This window comes from Rutidosis leptorrhynchoides, chromosome 3, assembly GCF_046630445.1.
Source record: "Rutidosis leptorrhynchoides isolate AG116_Rl617_1_P2 chromosome 3, CSIRO_AGI_Rlap_v1, whole genome shotgun sequence".
Lineage (NCBI taxonomy): Eukaryota > Viridiplantae > Streptophyta > Magnoliopsida > Asterales > Asteraceae > Rutidosis > Rutidosis leptorrhynchoides.
In genome coordinates this window covers 156,807,549-156,832,730 of record NC_092335.1, presented here as the reverse complement: position 1 = coordinate 156,832,730, position 25,182 = coordinate 156,807,549, and the positions used below count along the sequence as shown (strand labels likewise).

At 37.1% G+C, this 25,182-nt stretch overlaps 1 protein-coding gene across 1 annotated transcript; it reads left to right on the top strand.

Moving 5' to 3' along the window:
• On the top strand, positions 1-23,913 carry LOC139900523 (uncharacterized). Its single transcript, XM_071883290.1, has 3 exons — positions 1-355; positions 22,580-23,400; positions 23,503-23,913. Exons 1-3 carry the CDS (start codon positions 1-3, stop codon positions 23,911-23,913), a joined length of 1,587 nt encoding a protein of 528 aa, XP_071739391.1.
• The last annotated feature ends 1,269 nt before the right edge of the window (positions 23,914-25,182 follow it).

Below are 25,182 nucleotides of genomic sequence, written 5' to 3'. Positions count from 1 at the left end.
ATGTCAATCAAGCAAGTCTTAACAAAACCAGAAATATCTGGTAGGCTCGCGTTGTGGGCGGTAGAGTTAGGTGCTTATCAAATTTCTTACATTCCGCGCAATGCTATAAAGGGCCAAGTTTTGGCGGATTACCTCGTAGAAATGTCTGGGGAGTTGGAGGTGATTAATGAGCGAACAGAATTAAAGCCAATGCAGGGGGAAACATGGAATTTATTTACTGATGGAGCCTCATGTTCAGAAGGTGCTAGTGCAGGTTTAGTATTAGCAAGCCCAAGCGGTGAGGAGCATACGTACGCGTTACGTTTCAATTTTGATGTAACAAACAATGAAGCAGAATATGAAGCGATGCTTGCAGGTTTAAATATTTCGCATAAAATGGATATCACCAATGTGATGCCCCATACAAAACCATCGTGTACGAATCATCAACAACAAGATCATTACAAGGTTAAGTACTATATGCTATAATAAAAGAAGTTGCATTCACGATAAAAAGATGACGTCATAACCGACGTCAATTGTTTTACACCAACAGTATGCTTCTACAAATAGCAAGCATGAATAAATGTATGTGACCCTTAGGTCGTTATAAAACATAGTTTCAAATGTATTAAAGTTTGAATGCAAGATAAACAGTTCATGCGGTGATAACACTAGAGCAGCGGGTGTCTACGGCAAGACTAGCACGACAGCGGAAGCAAATAACCTTAAGCACCTGAGAAAAACATGCTTAAAAATGTCAACACAAAGGTTGGTGAGCTATAGTTTAAGTATAACAGTATGTAAGGTAGGCCACGAGATTTCAGTGCTACAAAGAGCGTTTCAAAACAGTATGATAAAGTATATGTTAACCGTGGGCACTTGGTAACTAACTTAACGTTTATATCCCCTGAAAGTACACTTGGCAAGTGCGTATGTTTACGAAGTATTAAACACTCATTAAATGCTAGCGCTACTAGCCCGAGTGGAGATGTCAAACCCTATGGATCCATATCTAAGATTCGCGTTCACCGGTTCAAAAACCGATGAGTAAACGTTACCGAGCTAAAGGGAATGTTTCTGCCGTTATATAACCCACACATATATAAGTTTAAGTACTCGTGCCTAGTATGTAAAACATAAAATCCGCATGTATTCTCAGTTCCCAAAATAAGTTAAAGTAAAAAGGGAATGCTATAACTCACAATGATAAAGTAGCGGTAAAGTATGACTCGGAAAGTAAGCAAGTAATCGGTCCGAAAGGTCCAACGAGTCCTCAACCTAAGTCAAGTAGTACTAAGTCAGTAAATCGTCCCAAAAGGTTTAAAAGTATGTAAATAAGGTCTTAAAGGTCATCATCATTCATCATCAAACAAAAGGTGTAAAGTAAGTTTCGTTTATGAAAGTAGTTTAAAACAAAGGCTGACTTTGATCAGTCACCACGGCCTCTATACCTACTGAAATAAGGTGAGACCAGTGGCCATGGCTCCGTCTTTGAGTCCTTTAGTTGTAGTAAAAATTACAGAAGCAAAATCATCTTCGTTTGACCGTGGCGACGGTCTAAGTGCGAGTAGGTCAGAATTTTCAGCACAACGTTAAAAGACATAGTGACGATCGGAGGGCCATAAATCCTAAACCGTAACTCGGATTAAGACGAGTCCTATATGAAAATTTATCTATTCGAACAGAGATATCTGAAAATATTAATTACAGTAGCCCAGGTCATACGGGTCAGACACATAAACAGTAGAACAGTAGGGTCAGTAGGTTCCGGTGGTTCTTGGTGCTTGATGCTTATCATGGTTCTCATCCTTGATGCATATAGCTTCAAGTGTACAACTCGTTGATGTGTTTGAATCATTTTCACCAAGGTTTGACCATCATAACCCAAGTGTAAGTCTAAGACATGAAGCACAACTCACTTAAGTGTTGCAAGTGTTTTGATGAACCAAAGTTACATCAAAGTCTTAGATTCAACACATACATGAAATGTAAAAGTAATATTAACCAAGTTTTAACTATTATGACACAAGTGTAGGTCTAAGACATGTAGCACAACTCACTTAAGAGTTGTATGAAGTTTGATGAACCAAAGTTACATCAAAGTCTTAGATCTAACACATACATGAACTTTAAAACTAATAATAAGTTACAAACTTGAAAGTAAACTTATGAAATCAAGATCTTGAGTTGTAGAACATAGTTCTTAGTTAGATCTTGAAGATCCAAGACTCAAAAGTCTAGATCAAGCATAAGTATACAAAGTTATAATTTAAGAAAGCATACTAACATGTTCTTGAACTTTTAAAGTTAACTCTAGTTCAAGAAAGTATGAGATCAAGACTAACTTGTAGTACTTGACCATTTAACCAACAACATGAAATTAAAGTGCATAATATGAAGTAACAAACTAAATAAACAAGTAAATAATTCATGGTGGTTCATACTTTAAAGATTCAAACCAAAGTTTGATCTTTAAAAAAATAAACTTTAAAGTTTACTAACATGAATTACAAGTATGCTTTACAACCATGAACTTACAATCTTTGAAACAACATATGTAGAACATAAACTAGAAAGTTTATGTTCTTGTGTGTTCTTGTAAATACAAGATAAATGAAGAACAAACTAACAAGTTTGGTTCTTGAAAACTAGGAAGTAACAAACAACAACTACAAGTAAGTAACAATTAATCAAAGACAAGTAACATTAAACAAAAGAATGATGATGATGAAGGTTTGTGCTTCGGTTTTAGAAGGAAAGAAAAGAGAGAATTATTGTTCAAGTTACTTACAATCTTTTAAAGAAAAAGAGAGAAAGATGAGAGAACTTTGAGAGAAAAAAATGCAAGTATGTGTGTGTGTGAGAAAGTGAAGAGTAATGCAAGTAAATGTAGTGGTAAAAAAAAAAATTAAAACTCCTCTAATGGCCATCAAAGGCCACGGCCAGCAACATCACCAAGAGGGAGGGAAAAGTTCAATGGTTTCTTGCATGTAATTGTCCTTAAAGGTGGTTACTTGATGGTCATGCATGGGGATTATGTGCAAACTAGATTTCAAGTCTCCTTAAACAACTAGTTACAATTAAATTGATACTTACAAGTGGAAGACATGGGCTAAATAGTCCAATTAAGAAGTAGGGTGGGCTCTTTAAGTCCATGTACAAATATAAAGCCCAAGTTTGTAAGTAATTAACAAGTAATCCAATAAAAGCCCATGTAATTAACTAATAACCTTAGTTAAATAAAATGATTAATAAAACTTAATCATGAACGTAAATAATACGTGAAAATATTATTCGTGTAAGTTTCGTGTGTCACAAAAACGTTTCGGGCAATTAAAATCAAGTACGGGCATTCATGGCAACATGTAAATGTAATAACATACATTCGTTTAATCACACGTATTAATAATAATAATTATTAATAAATAAATGTTAGAAAATCTAGGGTCGTTACAATACCTACCTGTTAAAGAAAATTTCGTCCCGAAATTTAAGCTTAGGTAGATGGAGGAGTCGGGAAAAGGTGAGGATACTTCCGCATCATTTGATCCTCTCGTTCCCAAGTAAACTCAGGTCCTCGTTTGGCATTCCATCGCACTCGGACGATTGGAATCTTGTTGTATTTCAAAGTTTTGATCTCACGATCCATAATTTCAATAGGTTCCTCCACAAAGTGGAGTTTGTCATCAATTGTAAGTTCTTCCAGTGGTATGATAAGTTCAGGTGCAGCAAGACACTTCTTCAAGTTTGACACGTGGAAGGTAGGATGAACTGAGCTCAATTGTGCTGGTAGATCCAAACGGTAAGCAACGGGTCCAACACGTTCCAAGATTTCAAAAGGACCAATGTATCGCGAGTTTAACTTTCCGCGTTTTCCAAAGCGAATCACACCCTTCCAAGGTGCAACCTTCAACATTACACGGTCACCAACATTGAATTCAAAGTCTTTACGTTTAAGATCAGCATAACTCTTTTGGCGATCGCGGCCAGTCTTAAGTCTAGCTTGAATCTGAGCAATCTTTTTCGTGGTTTCATGGACTACCTCGGGTCCGGTGATTTGCTTTTCGCCTACTTCGGCCCAACAAATAGGAGATCGGCACTTGCGGCCATACAATGCTTTAAAAGGTACGGCATTAATGCTCGAGTGATAACTGTTGTTGTACGAGAATTTGGCTAGTGGCAAATGCCTTTCCCAGGCTTTTCCAAAGTCAATGACACATGCACGTAACATGTCCTCCAAGGTCTGAATCGTTCGTTCACTTTGCCCGTCAGTCTGAGGGTGATAAGCAGTACTCATGTCAAGACGAGTTCCCATGGCTTCTTGCAAAGAACGCCAAAATCTAGAAGCAAAACGGGGATCGCGATCCGAGATGATCGATAAAGGTACACCATGATGAGATACAACCTCCTTGATGTATAGTTGAGCAAGTCTCTCCATTGTATCTGTTTCCTTCATCGCTAGAAAGTGTGCAGATTTGGTAAGACGGTCAACGATAACCCAAATAGTATCGTATCCGCCCACCGTCTTTGGTAGCTTGGTGATGAAATCCATCGTTATCCTTTCCCACTTCCATTGTGGGATTTCCGGTTGTTGAAGTAAACCAGAAGGTCTCTGATGCTCTGCTTTAACCTTCGAGCAATTCAAACACTTACCAACATAAGTCGCAACGTCCTTCTTAAGATTCGGCCACCAATACTGTTCTTTAAGGTCGTGGTACATCTTGCCCGCACCGGGGTGAATCGAATATCTCAATTTGTGGGCTTCGTCAAGTATAAGGTTCCGTAGATCTCCATAATAAGATACCCAAATTCTTCTGGCATAACATCGGAGTCCAGACTCCCTAACCTCGAATTGAGAGACAAGTATGTTCAAATGCTCATGAGATATGTTCTCCTCCTTGAGAGCCTCATCTTGGGCTACTCTGATCTGGCTGTTGAGGTTCGAATGGATGGTGATGTTCAGAGCCCTAACACGAAGAGGTGCCATCCTCTCCTTTTGGCTTAAAGCGTCAGCTACAACATTGGCCTTGCCAGGATGATAACAGAGTTCACAATCGTAGTCGTTGAGCATCTCGATCCATCGACGCTGTCTCATATTCAGTTGCTTCTGATCGAAGATGTGTTGGAGACTCTTGTGATCGGTAAAGATAGTACTCTTAGTTCCATACAAATAGTGTCTCCACAATTTGAGTGCAAAGACAACGGCTCCAAGTTCAAGATCGTGAGTAGTGTAGTTCCGCTCTTGAATCTTCAATTGGCGGGAGGCATAGGCAATAAATTTTGATCGTTGCATCAGTACACAACCAAAACCACTCTTCGATGCATCACAATAAACAACAAAGTTGTCACTGCCCTCAGGAAGTGATAGGATAGGTGCGGTGGTTAACTTCCTCTTCAAGGTTTGGAATGCGAATTCGTGTGCGGGTTCCCAAATGAACTTCTTGCCCTTGTGAGTCAGTGCGGTCAAAGGACGCGTAATCAGAGAAAATCCTTCAATAAACCTTCGGTAGTAACCGGCGAGACCTAGGAATTGGCGAATATGAGTTGGAGTAGTGGAGGTCTCCCACTTGCTGATAGCTTCAATCTTGGCGGGGTCAACTTTGATACCCTGGTCGCTCACAACATGACCCAGAAATTGAACTTCCTTCAACCAAAATTCACACTTAGAGAATTTGGCGTAGAGTTGCTCTTGTCTCAAGAGTTCAAGTACTATTCGGAGGTGTTGCTCATGCTCTACTTCGCTATTAGAGTAGATGAACATATCATCTATGAAGACGACAACAAACTTATCCAAGTACGGCTTGCAGACATGATTCATGAGGTCCATGAACACGGTAGGTGCATTTGTCAAACCGAATGGCATCACGAGAAACTCATAATGACTATAACGGTTCCTGAATGTGGTTTTCATCACATCACTTTCCTTCACCCTCAACTGGTGATAGCCGGATCGTAAATCGATCTTTGAGTAAACGCTCGATCCTTGTAGTTGGTCAAAAAGATCGTCAATTCTGGGAAGAGGATATCGATTCTTGATTGTCAATTTGTTGAGTTCACAGTAGTCGATACACATACGGAAGGATCTATCCTTCTTCTTCACAAACAACACAGGTGCGCCCCAAGGCGAGAAGCTTGGTTGGATAAATCCTCGATCAAGTAGTTCTTGTAGTTGGCTTTGTAATTCTTGCATCTCGGAAGGTGCGAGTCTATAAGGTGCGCGAGCTACAGGTGCAGCTCCTGGCACTAAGTCAATTTGAAACTCTACTGCTCTCTGCGGCGGCAATCCCGGCAATTCTTCAGGGAAGACATCGGAAAATTCGTTCACAATTCGAACATCGTTCACGCTCTTCGCCTCAGTTTCTACCATTTTCACATGCGCTAGGACAGCAAGACGTCCCTTCTTTATAATCTTTTGTGCTTTCACGCAACTAATGAGGTTCAGCTAAAAGGTACATCTCTCTCGGTAGATGATTAGTGGCTCACCGTCTCCTTGTGGTATACGAAGAGCTTTATCTTCACAAGTAATATCAGCCTTTATCTTGCTCAACCAATCCATACCGACTATCACGTCAAAACTTCCCAGTTTGATGGGTATCAAATCGATTTCGAAATCTGCACCAGCTATGTTGATAATAGCTCCACGACTAATATGGTCAACCTTTTCAAGTTTTCCATTGGTGACCTCGACAATCATACTCTCTTTTAACGGGACTAATGACCAATTAATCTTATCGCAAAAATGTCTACATACATAACTTCTATCTGCACCCGCATCAAACAAGACAGAAGCTAAAAGATTGTTGATTTTGAATATACCTGTCACCAAGTCGGGGTTTTCACGTGCGTCCCTTGCATTAACATTGAAAGCTCTAGCGCGCGGTGGTCCGTCATCTTTTCGCTTATTTGGACACGCATTTTTGAAATGGCCTGTCTGCCCGCATTCGTAACACTTCCTTGGCCCTGTGGGGTTCGGCTTCCCATTCAAAGAGGTGACCTTGCAGTCTTTTCCAACATGCCCAGACTGTTGGCACTTCTCGCAGATAACATTTCAATACCCAGTGTGGTGTTTGTAACACCTCTTGCATTGAGGTAGGGTTCCCTTGTAGTTCGGGTTGGAGTTGGTGTTGTTGTTGGGGTTGGGGTTTCCACCGTTGTTGTTTCCTCTGAAACCCTCATGTCGTTTCGCCGGGTTTTGATCATAGTTCCTTCCTCTGTTGTTGTTGTTGTTATTGTTGTGGTTATCCCATTTGCGCTTCTCACTAGTACCCGCTTCAGACTTAGTTTTCTCCGGTTCATCGATGGTTATTTGATTCATTAAAGTATGCACCATGCGCATCGCTTCGGGAACATTTGGTGGTTTGGATGAGGTGACGTTTCCCTTAATGCTCTTAGGGAGTCCCCAGAAGTATCTCTCCATTAACTTGAATTCTGGGGTGACCATTGTCGGACACATCAGGGCTAACTCCAAAAATCTCCTGTTGTAACCATCAAGGTCGTTCCCAACGGCCTTTAACTGCATGAATTCCATTTCCATCTTTTGGATTTCGGTTCTTGGACAATACTCCTTAATTATGGCACACTTAAATTCTTCCCATGGCGTAGCATATGCCTCATCAATGCCTTGTGCCTGTGCCATTGTGTTCCACCACGTGAGAGCGCCGTCAGATAGCGTGCAAAAAGCAAATTTGGTTTTGTTGTCCTCCGAACAGTTGCTAACTCGGAATACTGATTCAAGTTTCTCGAACCATCTGGTGAGACCAACCGGTCCCTCAGTTCCGCTGAAGTTATGTGGTTTACAGCTCTGGAATTCCTTGTAAGTATACCCATTTCGAACGGGTTGAATAACCGGTGGTGGTGGCGGTGGCGGTGGAGCTTGGGGTTGTGATAATGCTAAAAACGAACATATATTTCATAGCATTATTCCTCAAGAAAGACAAGCTTTTAGTTGCAATTGTTCTATTTACAAGTGATATTCGTTTAAATAATAAAAGGTGAAGACAAAAGACAGATTCGACGAATTGAAGACGCAAACGACCAAAAAGCTCAAAAGTACAAAAGACAATCAAAAAGGTTCCAATTATTGATAAGAAACGTCTCGAAATCACAAGAGTACAAGATTCAAAACGCAAAGTACAAGATATTAAATTGTACGCGAGGACGTTCGAAAATCCGGAACCGGGACCAGAGTCAACTCTTAACGCTCGACGCAACGGACTAAAAATTACAAGTTAACTATATATATAAATATAATATAATATATAATTAATTATATTAATTATATATATATTATATATATATATAATAAAAACCATCGGCAGCCAGAAACTCCAAGGGTGTAAAATGAAAATACCTCTCCGCGACTCGCGGAGTTTGAAGGCTATTTGGCCGCGAGTCGCGGAGCCCCAAAAATCAAATCTGGCTATAAAACCAACCGAATTCTGATCGAATTGAACACAATATTTTCATCTCTCTCTCAATATATACGAGTAATATATATTTATATTTATAATTTATATTTTAATTTTAATTATAATTCTAATAATAAGGTATGTTAGCGAATGTTGTAAGGGTGTAAGTCGAAATTCTGTCCGTGTAACGCTACGCTATTTTTAATCATTGTAAGTTATGTTCAACCTTTTTATATTAATGTCTCGTAGCTAAGTTATTATTATGCTTATTTAAAACGAAGTAATCATGATGTTGGGCTAATTACTGAAATTGGGTAATTGGGCTTTGTACCATAATTGGGGTTTGGACAAAAGAACGACACTTGTGGAAACTAGGCTATGGGCTATTAATGGGCTTTATATTTGTTTAACTAAATGAAAGTTTGTTAATGTTAATATAAAGATTTACAATTGAGCGTCCCTATAATTTACCATATACACTCGATCGGACACGATGGGCGGGGTATTTATATGTACGAATAATCGTTCATTTAACCGGACACGGGAATGGATTAATAGCCACTAGAATAATCAAAACAGGGGTGAAATTACATTCAAGGGTAATTGGTGTAATTGTTAACAAAGTAGTAAAACCTTGGTTTACACGCAGTCGATAACCTGGTGTATTCATTAAACAAAGTATTAAAACCTTGTTACAATTCGAATCCCCAATTAGTTGGAATATTTATCTTCGGGTATAATAATAATTTGACAAGGACACTTGCAATTTATATTTATGACTGATGGACTGTTATGGACAAAAACCAGACGGACATATTGAATAATCCAGGACAAAGGACAATTAACCCATGGGCATAAAACTAAAATCAACACGTCAAACATCATGATTACGGAAGTTTAAATAAGCATAATTCTTTTATTTCATATTTTATTTCCTTTATTTTATATTTAATTGCACTTCTAATTATCGCACTTTTATTGTTATTTTATCGCATTTTTATTATTCGCAATTTCATTATCGTTATTTACTTTACGCTTTAATTTAAAGTCTTGTATTTATTTTATATTTTACATTAGGTTTTAACTGCGACTAAAGTTTTAAAATCGACAAACCGGTCATTAAACGGTAAAAACCCCTCTTTATAATAATAATATTACTTATATATATATTTGTATTTTTATAAAAGTAAACTAATATAGCGTTGAGCTTTGCTTAAAGATCTCCCTGTGGAACGAACCGGACTTACTAAAAACTACACTACTGTACGATTAGGTACACTGCCTATAAGTGTTGTAGCAAGGTTTAAGTATATCCATTCTATAAATAAATAAATATCTTGTGTAAAATTGTATCGTATTTAATAGTATTTTCTGCGTAAAATATAAGCTATTTTATATACTACCCCGCTGCACATCAAGTATTTTTGGCGCCGCTGCCGGGGAACAACTCTTAAAAGCCGGAAGCGCAACGCTAATATAAAAAAAAAAAAAAAAAAAAGATTTTATTTACTTTTATTAAAAGTCGTTTTTGTAAAAATTACGTTTTAATCATTCAAAAATATAAAAAGAAAAACAAAAATATAAGTATTTTTAGGATTTTGTTAAATATTTAAGTTTTATAAGTTTCTTTATCTTTATTTTAATTTATAAAAATATAAATTTTATTAAAAATCGTTTATTTAAATTAAAAACAAAAAACAGAAAAATAAAAAAAAAAAAAAAAAAGAAAAACGCGTAAAAACAAAAGCTGTCAACTGAATTCCTGAACCCCGCGACTCGCGGAGTTTTCCTCTTTATTTGCCGCGACTCGCGGAGGCCTTCTGACACACGGACAAAAACCCTAATCACGGGTTATTTTTAATTATTATTATTATTAAAACCTAATTATTATTATTATTATTATTAGTTTTAAGTTTTATTTTTATTTATGTATTTAGTTTAAATAAGTTTTTATTAAATTGTAAAATTAATAGTTTTATTAAATAAATAATATAAAATAATATTTTTATAAAAATTGTACTTTTTACAACTTTTTGTATATTTTTATATTTTGTACCTTTTTAATCGTTGTAGCGTAACTTTTGTATTTTTAGCTCATATTTAATTTTAAACTTAGTTTTTGCTATAGTTATTTTTACTCCTAGATTTTTAGGCTTTGCCGTAGAATTCCTTAAGTGCTTATTCCTTAGACTAAGTTTTAGGTGCTTTAGAATTTTACGACGCCGTATTTCGCACTACTTTCTTATTTTTATTTTTCGACGCCTATTTTTCGACCTTTTATTTTTCGACATTTTTCGACGCGCAATCTATTTCTTTCTTATTTCTCGCCATTCTAGTTTTTAGGACTTAGAATTTTTTTTCTACTTCTTCTCTAAATTTCTTAAAATTACGAAAATTTATTTTAAGTGGTTAAATTGATAGACATCAAAATTTTCTGGTTCGTAGTAATAGTTGGATTTGTACGTGGACCGGGTTATTGGAGCCAAACAGTCTTCAATTATATTGAGACCAAACGAATCCTGCCCCTCTGCTGCATCTTTTGGCTATTCGAAACGTGGGCAAAATCAGAAAAGTCTATTGGTTGGATAACTTATTATAATTTTTCTTTCCTTTTTAAAACTAATAGGATATTCAGTGAATGCACCGAGCAAGACGTTCACCACCTGTAACTCGATCAAGACATCGTTTAAACAAATATAGCTGCCGTTGATTTTTCTTTAGACTCGTCATCAAGTCGACCGAGTACTTCAACTCAAATTTCCGATAATCTAGTTTTTGAAACCAATATCACAATTGAGAATCCGGAGAATACTCAGGGACAATTCCGAGACCCTGATCCATTAATTATTCCTCCGGAACCACCAATCATTCAAACAGAGATTGTTGAGGAAGAAACCATTAAATCAGAAACCTCTAGTGATTCAGATACAACACTTCCAATCATGGAAAATCTAGAACCTCTAAGTATGGAAGATCGAATGAGAGCCACACGCACGGGCCAAGGTCACGCCATTATTAAACCAGAAGTTAATGCTCCAGATTATGAAATTAAAGGACAAATTCTACACATGGTAACTAACCAATGCCAATTCAGTGGTGCACCGAATGAAGATCCTAACGAACACCTTCGTACGTTTAAAAGAATTTGTACACTATTCAAAATCCGAGAAGTGGAAGATGAGCAGATCTATCTCATGTTGTTTCCCTGGACTTTAAAGGGAGAAGCCAAAGATTGGTTAGAATCGTTACCTGAAGGGGCGATTGACACATGGGATGTTTTAGTTGAAAAATTTCTTAAACGATTCTTTCCGGCATCCAAAGCCGTGAGACTTCAAGGAGAAATTGTTACGTTCGCGCAAAATCCAAATGAAACATTATATGAGGCGTGGACAAGATTCGGAAGGATGTTGAGAGGATGTCCTCAACACGGATTAGATACTTTTCAAATAGTACAAATCTTCTATAAAGGCGTAGACATCGCCACACGAAAAGACATCGACATAACCGCTGGTGGATCCATTATGAAGAAAACCGCAACTGAAGCTTACAAAATTATTGATAACACAGCCTCCCACTCGCATGAGTGGCACCAAGAAAAAGATATCTTTCGATCATCTAAAGCGGCTAGAGCCGATTCTAGCCCTGACTTTGATTCCGTTTCCGCAAAAATAGATGCTTTCGAAAGACGAATGGAAAAGATGAATAAAGATATTCACGCAATACGAATCAGTTGTGAGCAATGCGGTGGACCACACTTATTGAAAGATTGTCACATTGAACCAACGATGGAACAACGAGAGAATGTTTCCTATATGAACCAAAGGCCGGGAAATAATTATCAAAATAATTATCAACCGCCAAGGCTAAACTTAAATCGAAATCAAAACATTCTTTACAATCCAAAAGGACCCGAAAATAACTGGTATAACCAACAAGGTCCGAATAACCAACCGACTCAAAACAACACTTTCAATCAACAAAGACCTAGCTTGTATAAACCACCACAACAACCCGAAGAGAAAAAGCCAAATCTAGAAGAAATGATGGCAAAGCTGATTGAATCTCAAACACAATTCATTACATCTCAAACCCAAACGAACGAGAGATTTGATCAGTCATTAAGAACTCAACAAGCTTCCATTTTGAATCTTGAAAAACACGTAGGTACTCTTGCTAGCATGATGAGTGAGAGGGAACAAGGAAAGCTACCGAGTAATACTGAAGTAAATCCTCGGAATGAGAATGTTAATATGGTTTCAACGAATTCTGAAAAACCAGCATCAGAAGATGGGAAGGTTTTAGATGAGAGTAACAATGAAGAAGTTACACCACCACCACCCGAGTATGTAAAGCCAGTGGTGGCACCATACAAACCACCCATCCCGTTTCCAAGAAAAGGAGTTGAGTATGAGCAAGTGATAGGTAATAAAGATTGTGATACCTCTGGAAAGAAGAAGAAGAAAAAGAATAAGAAAGTGCAAGAAACAAAAGCCGTAAATATAAACCCGGTGAATACAGTTCCACCAAAACCTCCACCTAGGGTAGGTGATCCGGGTGAATTTATTGTTCCTTGTCTACTTAGTGATTGTGTCATGTATGATGCACTAGCAGATTTAGGTGCAAGTGTGAGTGTTATGTCTCTTTCATTATATAAGAGATTAGGGGTAGGTGAGTTAAGTCCAACGGATATGAGTGTTCGACTCTTTGATCAAACCATTAAGCACCCAGTTGGAATTGCTGACAACCTACCCATTCAAGTAGGTAATTTAACCTTTCTAGTCGAATTCATTGTCATTGACATAGAAGAGGACTCAAACATTCCTCTAATTTTAGGACGACCATTCTTAGCGTCCACCGGGGCGTTATTTGATGTAGGAAATGGAAGAATGACACTTAGTAGTGGTGACAAATCGATCACCTTTATGATTCGAAAGTCTAAATCTCCACCAGCCAAAACCGTTGAACCAGTAAAAACAATTGGTAAGAACCATGTGGTTTTACCAACTCCAACGGTAATACTTAGCAATAATGAAACGCCTAAGTGTGGGGAAAATGAAGTAACACCTAATGATGACATGATAACAAAGAACCCCGTTGTTGATACGAAATTAAATGATCCCGTTATTAATAGTTCAATGAAGAAACTTATTAAACGGATTCGCGATGCTAAAACCAAGGGGAACTTTAAGTTATGTAACCGGTTAGTATCCAATCTATCACCTAAAGAAAAGGAGAAACTAGTTGAAATTGTGGATATTACACAGGAATCCGACCAATGGCTTAAAGAAAAAGTCACGGATATGCAAGTTGATTATGGACCAAGAGAAATTGACGATGAAGTTAATCACAATTTTGACACCACAGCTACCTAAGTGTGGGGAGATTCAAGTGTTCTAAAAAGAAAATGCTATCTAGAGTTAGTTGTTCTGTTCTCATGTAGTTCTGAGAATGGAATCCGAGTGGTCTTTTCCGCTAGCAGACACTAAAGAACTAGTTTTCTCCCCCCATTCTGAATTTTTGTTTTTTTTAGGTTTTATATGAAATTAATATGCTTTTAAGTTTTGTGTGATATTTAAAAACAAAATTTACTTTAATTCATTAAGTTGAAAAAATGATTTCTAAAATTCGTCGTGAGTTGAAGACTAGGTCATTAAGCCGAAATTGCTTTACCCGAGGGCGGGACGAAAAATTTTGTTATCATTATTTTTAATTTTATTGATCTAAAGTATGCCAAAAAGATATTAGACTTTATAAATTTTTGAACGTGGGGTAATATACCCAACTTCAAAAATATGTATATATATGTTTGTATTTTATATTATAAAACAGGGTAGAACAACGCACTTTCAAAGACTAACATTAAGTTCAGCAATAGCTACTGATTTTGACGACAAGAAGCAAAATATCAAATGTGATGTAAAATAATATGCTTACAAACTGGGTATTTTTAATCACTTTTCTACACTAATCACCCTCATGAATTTATAATTATAGTCTGATTTCATGCAAATGAGGGCATTGCATGATCTTAAGTGTGGGGAAGGGTTATAAATTCTCTCAGGTTTATACTTGGTTTATTTGCCAAATTTTGTGAAAATTTGAAAAATTTTCAACTAAATGAATTTAAAATCATGTTTATACATATTTATGAACGGTGAAAACTAGGTGATAATACCGAAATTATCGTTACCTCGAAAAGGACATAAATTGAGAAACACCCTAAAACGCTTGAATTCATTTAAAATGAAATAAAAGAAAATAAAAAGGTAAAGAAAGAAACTAAGTGTGGGAAGAATGTACCAAGTTATTCAATTTAAAACATATATCACATATTTTTGTACAAGATTATTGCAGGTACTTTTGCTTTGGATGATACTAATCAGTTTTACCCGGTTTACTGTAATACAATTGAAAGAAAGATGGATCTACACGATGAATCAATTCCATCATTTGAAGGAAGTAAAGTCTTCCGAAAAAGACACGCGCTTCTTGATTTAGGTCATGAAGTTGTCGTCCAGACCAGCTGTAGGTTGACGAAAAACCTAGAAAAGTCATCTCTAAAATCAGCAGGAAATCCACGGACCTCAGCATTAAACAGGGTCGCCAAGTGGTCAGATTTATCCTAACCATGAGAAGGATTTATCTCGTACAATGGGGAGGCACCGTGCAAATTAGCTGGATAAGACTAATGAATCAGATCCCCAGAAAGGATAATCTCCTTAAAGATTAAAAATCAGCTTTTAAGACTGATATTACTCAATCCTAGAGATTGACCTTAAAGATTGAGAATTCAAACTCATGGAATTCGATGATATCTAAACTCGAGCTTAAACGAAAAAATATTTTGATCAAAATTATAAACCGATTTGTTTTCTGAAAACCCTATTTTCAATGCGTTCATTACCATTGAACGTAAAATCCTAGGAATTCACCTGGAATTCATTAGGTCACCTGAACTAAATCGGGTGTCAACCGTAAGAACGGTGGTTGCATAGCATGGTCAAAGACAGGACCTTGTGCCAGACCGAAAAATTATAAGGGTGAGCTTTACTATTGCTCCTACCAAGGATAGTAATTGCGTCCGACACGTTATAGACTATAATCAAAAGCATGTCACGGGACATTGCCTTAACAGTTGCTTGTTCAACGCTTTCCTTTACAACCGGACGGTAGTTTGCCGAAAGGTAATATACGGAACAAGTAAACTGGACGTGTTGCTTTCCAAATACAAGGTTAGCAAGTGGGTGACACAAAACCGCAAGTTTTGAGCTAAAATTTTCAAATCTGAAACCCACCAAACCCACAAAAATATTTTGCAAACACCGGTAAAGGGTTATTCCGGAAAACTTATCTAGGGTAAAAACTAGATTTAATTTTCAAAAGATCAAATGTTTTTCATAAAGATCCAATTTCCTTAATGGATCTAAATTTTTATAGTCATGTGGGACTGTAAACCATATCGTCACTACCATTGTTTATACCGCCGTATAGAAATCACTGATGTACAAAGTGTGAAGAATAAAGAAGTGATTCTAGTATTTCAAGACAATATTGCTTGAGGACAAGCAACGCTCAAGTGTGGGAATATTTGATAATGCTAAAAACGAACATATATTTCATAGCATTATTCCTCAAGAAAGACAAGCTTTTAGTTGCAATTGTTCTATTTACAAGTGATATTCGTTTAAATAATAAAAGGTGAAGACAAAAGACAGATTCGACGAATTGAAGACGCAAACGACCAAAAAGCTCAAAAGTACAAAAGACAATCAAAAAGGTTCCAATTATTGATAAGAAACGTCTCGAAATCACAAGAGTACAAGATTCAAAACGCAAAGTACAAGATATTAAATTGTACGCGAGGACGTTCGAAAATCCGGAACCGGGACCAGAGTCAACTCTTAACGCTCGACGCAACGGACTAAAAATTACAAGTTAACTATATATATAAATATAATATAATATATAATTAATTATATTAATTATATATATATTATATATATATATAATAAAAACCATCGGCAGCCAGAAACTCCAAGGGTGTAAAATGAAAATACCTCTCCGCGACTCGCGGAGTTTGAAGGCTATTTGGCCGCGAGTCGCGGAGCCCCAAAAATCAAATCTGGCTATAAAACCAACCGAATTCTGATCGAATTGAACACAATATTTTCATCTCTCTCTCAATATATACGAGTAATATATATTTATATTTATAATTTATATTTTAATTTTAATTATAATTCTAATAATAAGGTATGTTAGCGAATGTTGTAAGGGTGTAAGTCGAAATTCTGTCCGTGTAACGCTACGCTATTTTTAATCATTGTAAGTTATGTTCAACCTTTTTATATTAATGTCTCGTAGCTAAGTTATTATTATGCTTATTTAAAACGAAGTAATCATGATGTTGGGCTAATTACTGAAATTGGGTAATTGGGCTTTGTACCATAATTGGGGTTTGGACAAAAGAACGACACTTGTGGAAACTAGGCTATGGGCTATTAATGGGCTTTATATTTGTTTAACTAAATGAAAGTTTGTTAATGTTAATATAAAGATTTACAATTGAGCGTCCCTATAATTTACCATATACACTCGATCGGACACGATGGGCGGGGTATTTATATGTACGAATAATCGTTCATTTAACCGGACACGGGAATGGATTAATAGCCACTAGAATAATCAAAACAGGGGTGAAATTACATTCAAGGGTAATTGGTGTAATTGTTAACAAAGTAGTAAAACCTTGGTTTACACGCAGTCGATAACCTGGTGTATTCATTAAACAAAGTATTAAAACCTTGTTACAATTCGAATCCCCAATTAGTTGGAATATTTATCTTCGGGTATAATAATAATTTGACAAGGACACTTGCAATTTATATTTATGACTGATGGACTGTTATGGACAAAAACCAGACGGACATATTGAATAATCCAGGACAAAGGACAATTAACCCATGGGCATAAAACTAAAATCAACACGTCAAACATCATGATTACGGAAGTTTAAATAAGCATAATTCTTTTATTTCATATTTTATTTCCTTTATTTTATATTTAATTGCACTTCTAATTATCGCACTTTTATTGTTATTTTATCGCATTTTTATTATTCGCAATTTCATTATCGTTATTTACTTTACGCTTTAATTTAAAGTCTTGTATTTATTTTATATTTTACATTAGGTTTTAACTGCGACTAAAGTTTTAAAATCGACAAACCGGTCATTAAACGGTAAAAACCCCTCTTTATAATAATAATATTACTTATATATATATTTGTATTTTTATAAAAGTAAACTAATATAGCGTTGAGCTTTGCTTAAAGATCTCCCTGTGGAACGAACCGGACTTACTAAAAACTACACTACTGTACGATTAGGTACACTGCCTATAAGTGTTGTAGCAAGGTTTAAGTATATCCATTCTATAAATAAATAAATATCTTGTGTAAAATTGTATCGTATTTAATAGTATTTTCTGCGTAAAATATAAGCTATTTTATATACTACCCCGCTGCACATCAGGTTGCATTTCCGCAATGGCTGCGGCTACACGTTCTTGGATCATCTCTTCAATTTGAGCAGCAGTAGGTGTGGATCGACCGTTAGCCATGGTGTTCTATACAAACATTTTGACTCAAGTCAAAATCCAGCATTCAATATATAATAATATAGTATATAACAACCTACATGTAAACAGCACAACACATGTTAATTAAGTAACGCAAGTTGATACAAGTACCGCAAAACACCATACAGTAACGTAAATAGAACACTTGTGCAAGAAGTAACATTACAAAGTTTCCATTCATTAATAATAAGTTTCATACATCATGATAGATTCGTACAATACATAAGTGAAATATGAAACTACAACTAGATTACATCATGAAATCTAATACAAAAGGTCCTACGGTGAAGGTGGGTGTAGGATGTCTAAAACCTGAGCCAACTGCTCCTCGAGCTCAGTAACCCGAGCTCGGAGGATTCCCACCTCCCTCCTTAGTTCCTTGTTAGAGGGAGATGGTGGGGCAGGCGGCGCAGGTGGTGCGGGTGGTGCAGACCGCACGAAACGGGGTGCAGATGTTCCGGCTCCAGAAATAGTCAGTACGTAACGGGGTGTCTTACGCACTTGTGGGTCGGCAGGATACGGAACAAGCCGCTTACGGGCAGTAACCCTACGACGCCAACCAAACGCGTCAGTGAAGGCTCGTCCTCCGTTGATCCCCGGAATAATGGTACCGTCGAAGCGATACCGCTTCTTCGGCGGGGTGGAGGGTGGCTGAATAGGTATATCAGCAGGGTCCTCATCATCACTGAGTCGTCTGAGGAGGTATCGTCGGATGAAGCATCAGTGGATGACGGGTCGTCCGAATCATGTGGTGGCTGTACGAGTGGCTGAACTGGCCGTCCTTGAGCGGCCATCATTTGTTGGTAACGAGCGGGTCCGATCGGAATGAGACGTCCATCAGGGGCGCGTCGGCACCAATGGCGATACCGGTTATGGAATGGACCTTCCCCGAACTCCGCGGGAATCACAATCTCGCCGGAGCGGGGCTGTGATCCTGAAGGTCCGGGGGCAGATGGAGCTGGAATCTCCGAAGGGTCCTGGGCTCCACTTGAAGTAACCACTGAGGCAGGCGCCTGGCTGCTAGTCCCGGAAGATGAAGCGCCGGGGTCACTCGTGGGTAGTGGGATCGGTGTGTCGGCAGCAGCAGCAGGTGGGGTGGCTGACGAGTCTGAACTGCCCAAAACGATAGCAGGTGGAATATCCGACATCTGAACAAGGAAAAATAAATTTTTCCATGTCAGTAAGTCATAAAGCAAGCATGTATTAGGCCAACAGTTTAAATCATGTATAACAGTAAGTAGCATGACAATAATAACGAATCGTACAGAGGTAGCATGCAATCGAAAGCAAGTAATATCATACAGTAGTGAAATCATGTAGTAGCATATGGCATATAGCAGTAAAAGTAAGCAGCAGCATGCAGTAAGTCAGCAGAAACAAGTAAACTAGCAACTTGTAAATTAGTCCTATTAGTGAATCCTAATCGGGTCGGTCTTAGACTCATTAATGCAACCTAATTCCCTACAACCAATGCTCTGATACCAAATGTGATGCCCCATACAAAACCATTGTGTACGAATCATCAACAACAAGATCATTACAAGGTTAAGTACTATATGCTGTAATAAAAGAAGTTGCATTCATGATAAAAAGATGACGTCATAACCGACGTCAATTGTTTTACACCAACAGTATGCTTCTACAAATAGCAAGTATGAATAAATGTATGTGACCCTTAGGTCATTACAAAACATAGTTTCAAATGTATTAAAGTTTGAATGCAAGATAAACAGTTCATGCGGTGATAACACTAGAGCAGCGGGTGTCTACGGCAAGACTAGCACGACAGCGAAAGCAAATAACCTTAAGCACCTGAGAAAAACATGCTTAAAAACGTCAACACAAAGGTTGGTGAGCTATAGTTTAAGTATAACAGTATGTAAGGTAGGCCACGAGATTTCAGTGCTACAAAGAGCATTTCAAAATAGTATGATAAAGTATATGTTAACCGTGGGCACTTGGTAACTAACTTAACGTTTATATCCCCTGAAAGTACACTTGGCAAGTGCGTATGTTTACGAAGTATTAAACACTCATTAAATGCTAGCGCTACTAGCCCGAGTGGAGATGTCAAACCCTATGGATCCATATCTAAGATTCGCCTTCACCGGTTCAAAAACCGATGACTAAACGTTACCGAGCTAAAGGGAATGTTTCTGCCGTTATATAACCCACACATATATAAGTTTAAGTACTCGTGCCTAGTATGTAAAACATAAAATCCGCATGTATTCTCAGTTCCCAAAATAAGTTAAAGTAAAAAGGGAATGCTATAACTCACAATGATAAAGTAGCGGTAAAGTATGACTCGGAAAGTAAGCAAGTAATCGGTCCGAAAGGTCCAACGAGTCCTCAACCTAAGTCAAGTAGTAATAAGTCAGTAAATCGTCCCAAAAGGTTTAAAAGTATGTAAATAAGGTCTTAAAGGTCATCATCATTCATCATCAAACAAAAGGTGTAAAGTAAGTTTCGTTTATGAAAGTAGTTTAAAACAAAGGCTGACTTTGATCAGTCACCACGGCCTCTATACCTACTGAAATAAGGTGAGACCAGTGGCCATGGCTCCGTCTATGAGTCCTTTAGTTGTAGTAAAAATTACAAAAGCAAACTAGTCTTCGTTTGACCGTGGCGACGGTCTAAGTGCGAGTAGGTCAGAATTTTCAGCAAAACGTTAAAAGACAGTGACGATCGGAGGGCCATAAATCCTAAACCGTAACTCGGATTAAGACGAGTCCTATATGAAAAGTTTTCTAATCAAACAGAGATATCTGAGAATTATAATTACAGTAGCCCAGGTCGTACGGGTCAGACACAGAAACAGTAGAATAGTAGGGTCAGTAGGTTCCGGTGGTTCTTGGTGCTCGATGCTTATCATGGTTCTCATCCTTGATGCATATAGCTTCAAGTGTATAACTCGTTGATGTGTTTGCATCATTTTCACCAAGGTTTGACCATCATAACCCAAGTGTAAGTCTAAGACATGAAGCACAACTCACTTAAGTGTTGCAAGTGTTTTGATGAACCAAAGTTACATCAAAGTCTTAGATTCAACACATACATGAAATGTAAAAGTAATATTAACCAAGTTTTAACTATTATGACACAAGTGTAGGTCTAAGACATGTAGCACAACTCACTTAAGAGTTGTATGAAGTTTGATGAACCAAAGTTACATCAAAGTCTTAGATCTAACACATACATGAACTTTAAAACTAATAATAAGTTACAAACTTGAAAGTAAACTTATGAAATCAAGATCTTGAGTTGTAGAACATAGTTCTTAGTTAGATCTTGAAGATCCAAGACTCAAAAGTCTAGATCAAGCATAAGTATACAAAGTTATAATTTAAGAAAGCTTACTAACATGTTCTTGAACTTTTAAAGTTAACTCTAGTTCAAGAAAGTATGAGATCAAGACTAACTTGTAGTACTTGACCATTTAACCAACAACATGAAATTAAAGTGCATAATATGAAGTAACAAACTAAATAAACAAGTAAATAATTCATGGTGGTTCATACTTTAAAGATTCAAACCAAAGTTTGATCTTTAAGAAAATAAACTTTAAAGTTTACTAACATGAATTACAAGTATGCTTTACAACCATGAACTTACAATCTTTGAAACAACATATGTAGAACATAAACTAGAAAGTTTATGTTCTTGTGTGTTCTTGTAAATACAAGATAAATGAAGAACAAACTAACAAGTTTGGTTCTTGAAAACTAGGAAGTAACAAACAACAACTACAAGTAAGTAACAATTAATCAAAGAAAAGTAACATTAAACAAAAGAATGATGATGATGAAGGTTTGTGGTTCAGTTTTAGAAGGAAAGAAAAGAGAGAATTATTGTCCAAGTTACTTACAATCTTTTAGAGAAAAAGAGAGAAAGATGAGAGAACTTTGAGAGAAAAAATGCAAGTATGTGTGTGTGTGAGAAAGTGAAGAGTAATGCAAGTAAATGTAGTGGTAAAAAAAATTAAAACTCCTCTAATGGCCATCAAAGGCCACGGCCAGCAGCATCACCAAGAGGGAGGGAAAAGTTCAATGGTTTCTTGCATGTAATTGTCCTTAAAGGTGGTTACTTGATGGTCATGCATGGGGATTATGTGCAAACTAGATTCCAAGTCTCCTTAAACAACTAGTTACAATTAAATTGATACTTACAAGTGGAAGACATAGGCTAAATAGTCCAATTAAGAAGTAGGGTGGGCTCTTTAACTCCATGTACAAATATAAAGCCCAAGTTTGTAAGTAATTAACAAGTAATCCAATAAAAACCCATGTAATTAACTAATAACCTTAGTTAAATAAAATGATTAATAAAACTTAATCATGAACGTAAATAATACTTGAAAATATTATTTGTGTAAGTTTAGTGTGTCACAAAGACGTTTCGGGCAATTAAAATCACGTACGGGCATTCATGGCAACATGTAAATGTAATAACATACATTCGTTTAATCACACGTATTAATAATAATAATTATTAATAAATAAACATTGAAAAATCCAGGGTCGTTACAACCAAGTTGCGAGCATTTACAGATTCGCAGTTATTGGCAAATCAGTTTAATGGCTCTTTTGAAGCACATGACTCCTCAATGCAAAAATATTTGAAGTTGTTGCAAGAATCAGCTGTGCGGTTTGGGCATTTTGAACTTGCACAAGTTCCAAGGAGTCAAAATAAGAAAGTAGACGCGTTAAGTAAGCTGGCTGCTTTAACATTTTCACATTTTCAAAAGCAAGTTTGGGTTGAGGAATTGCCAGGCAAATCAATAGATAGCGATTTAATGGTCGCGTCTGTGGAAGAAGAACAGCCAAATTGGATGGAACCAATTTTGAAATATATCCGCAATGACGTTTTACCAAATGATAAGCGCGAAGCTCATTTAGTTAGAGAGCGAGCACCAATGTACATCATTCAAAATGAAATTTTGTATCGTAAGTCATATTGTGGTCCAATGATGCGGTGTGTTGGCCCAATTGAAGCAGAAATGATAATTGATGAAGTACATAATGGTTCCTGCGCATTACATTCAGGTTATAAAACTATCGCGGCTAAAATTATGCGGATAGGTTACTTTTGGCCATCCTTATACCGCGATGTCGCAAGGATTGTTAAGCGTTGCAAAAGTTGCCAAAGGCATGCTCCACGGAATCGGATGCCAAGGCATGATATGATTCCCGTTAATTCGCCAACGCCATTTCACAAGTGGGCTATTGATATTGTAGGACCATTTCCCGCAGGTCCTGGAAATGTCAAATTCCTAATTGTGGCAATTGACTACTTTACAAAATGGGTTGAAGCTAAGGCGGTTCGCACTATTACTGGAGTGCAAGTGCGTAATTTTGTGTGGGAGTATATTGTTTGCAGATTTGGCATTCCACGTGAATTAGTTAGCGATAATGGTGCTCAAATAGCGAAAGATCCCTTCAAGACATGGTGCACTGATTTAAATATAATCCAGAAGTTTACATCAGTGGCACATCCGCAGGCTAATGGCTTGTGTGAAGTAACCAACCGCGATATTGTGAGCGGTATTAAAAAGAGGTTATATGAAAATCGAACTGGTTGGGTGGATGAGCTGCCCAATGTATTATGGGCACATCGCACTACTTTCAAGAAGAGTACATGGGAAACACCCTTTAGTTTAGTATATGGCTCTGAAGCACCTGCTAAAATTCTTGTTCCAACGCATAGAGTCGCTAACTTTGATGAAGAAGTGAATGGCGAAGCCTTATGCAAAAATTTGAATTTAGTTGAAGAGCGAAGGTTAATGGATGCTATCAGAGAGGCAAATAATAAACAGCAAATTGCCAAATATTACAACAAAAGAGTACGCGCTTTGTCTTTTGATGTAGGTGAATGGGTGCTGTGAAACAATGATGCGAGTAGAGCAGAAAAACTTGGCAAATTAGGGCCTAACTGGGAGGGTCCTTATCAAGTTGTGGCAATTAATGCAGCAGGTTCATATAAGTTCGCAGACATAGAAGGGCGAACTCTCCCTAATGTGTGGCATGCTGCTTTATTAAAGCGATATTATGCATAACTTTGCAAAAATAAAGTGTTGGCCAATGTGCATGTGTGTTCAAAGTGCAAAATGAGATGCGAAGCCTGTATTTGATATTTTTCTATGTGTTTTCATTTTTAATTTTTGCAAGTCTTGATCACACTTGTAAGAATATGAAAGCAAACACTTGTAAGAATATGCGAAAAAATTTGTTTGTATTGACAAGAATAATCATACTTTGTGGAATACTTAGAGTTTATGAAATATTCTATAATATTTTTGTTTTATAATACTGGTATGATTCGCAAAGGCTAAGTCACGTAGTGATGAAATTGCCCACTTACGCAGAAACTAATTATCGCGAAAGGAACTTAATTTCCTAAGTATTTGATTTTGCCATACTTAGATGCTTCGCGGTGCTAATTGATTGCCTAAGGATCGTTTTGGCGGACTTAGAAGATTCATAACGTATAAATATGCATGCATACAGATTGTTTCGCAAAAGTACATACTTATTATGTGCACGATAATAAGAGTTGGAAATTGCAAAGGACAAGTCCGTGTTATGAATATTACTGATAAAAGCGCTATATAAATAAAAGTACTTGCAAAAATATGCGAATATACAAAAATTTTATTAATGACAACGCAGAGATAGCTGCGTGCTAATTTTACACAGTACATTTATTACTTAGATAAATCAAGCTTAATGATGTTATCTGCAGTAGCATCATCCTGCTCGCTTATCGCTGTAATTTTTGGAATAGGAATATCCGCTATGTTCTCTTTTGCAGTAGCAAACACATTTCGAGCGTCTGTTAAAGAGCATAAACGGCCGTCTATTGCGGATGGTAGTGGCTCTGGTAGAGGGCAGTGGGTGGCGATCTGATCCATGAATTCCACTCTTTCGCGCAGTTGTAGCGCAGCTGCGTATGTGGAAAATTGTGCGGAAACAGGTTGTGAGTTGAGAATTTTTCTAGCCAACTCTAGTAAATGTTGGCGAAGCTTTGTGAACTCAAGCTCCGCAGAAGCTTTAGCAGCCAAAGCGTTTTCTCGCTCTGCAGTCAGCATTGTAACCTCCTTTGTTAGCGATTTAACAGTAGCTTGAAAGTTGTTTTCTTTATCAGCCGCAATAGA

What these genes read in the sequence shown, in the direction of transcription:
- LOC139900523 (XM_071883290.1), top strand. Translation starts at nt 1, where the DNA reads ATGTCAATCAAGCAAGTCTTAACAAAACCAGAAATATCTGGTAGGCTC. An exon ending in ATATGAAGCGATGCTTGCAG is followed by an intron (nt 356 to 22,579) that starts GTTTAAATATTT and finishes GAGCATTTACAG; the next exon opens with ATTCGCAGTTATTGGCAAAT. An exon ending in ATTTTGTGTGGGAGTATATT is followed by an intron (nt 23,401 to 23,502) that starts GTTTGCAGATTT and finishes AATATAATCCAG; the next exon opens with AAGTTTACATCAGTGGCACA.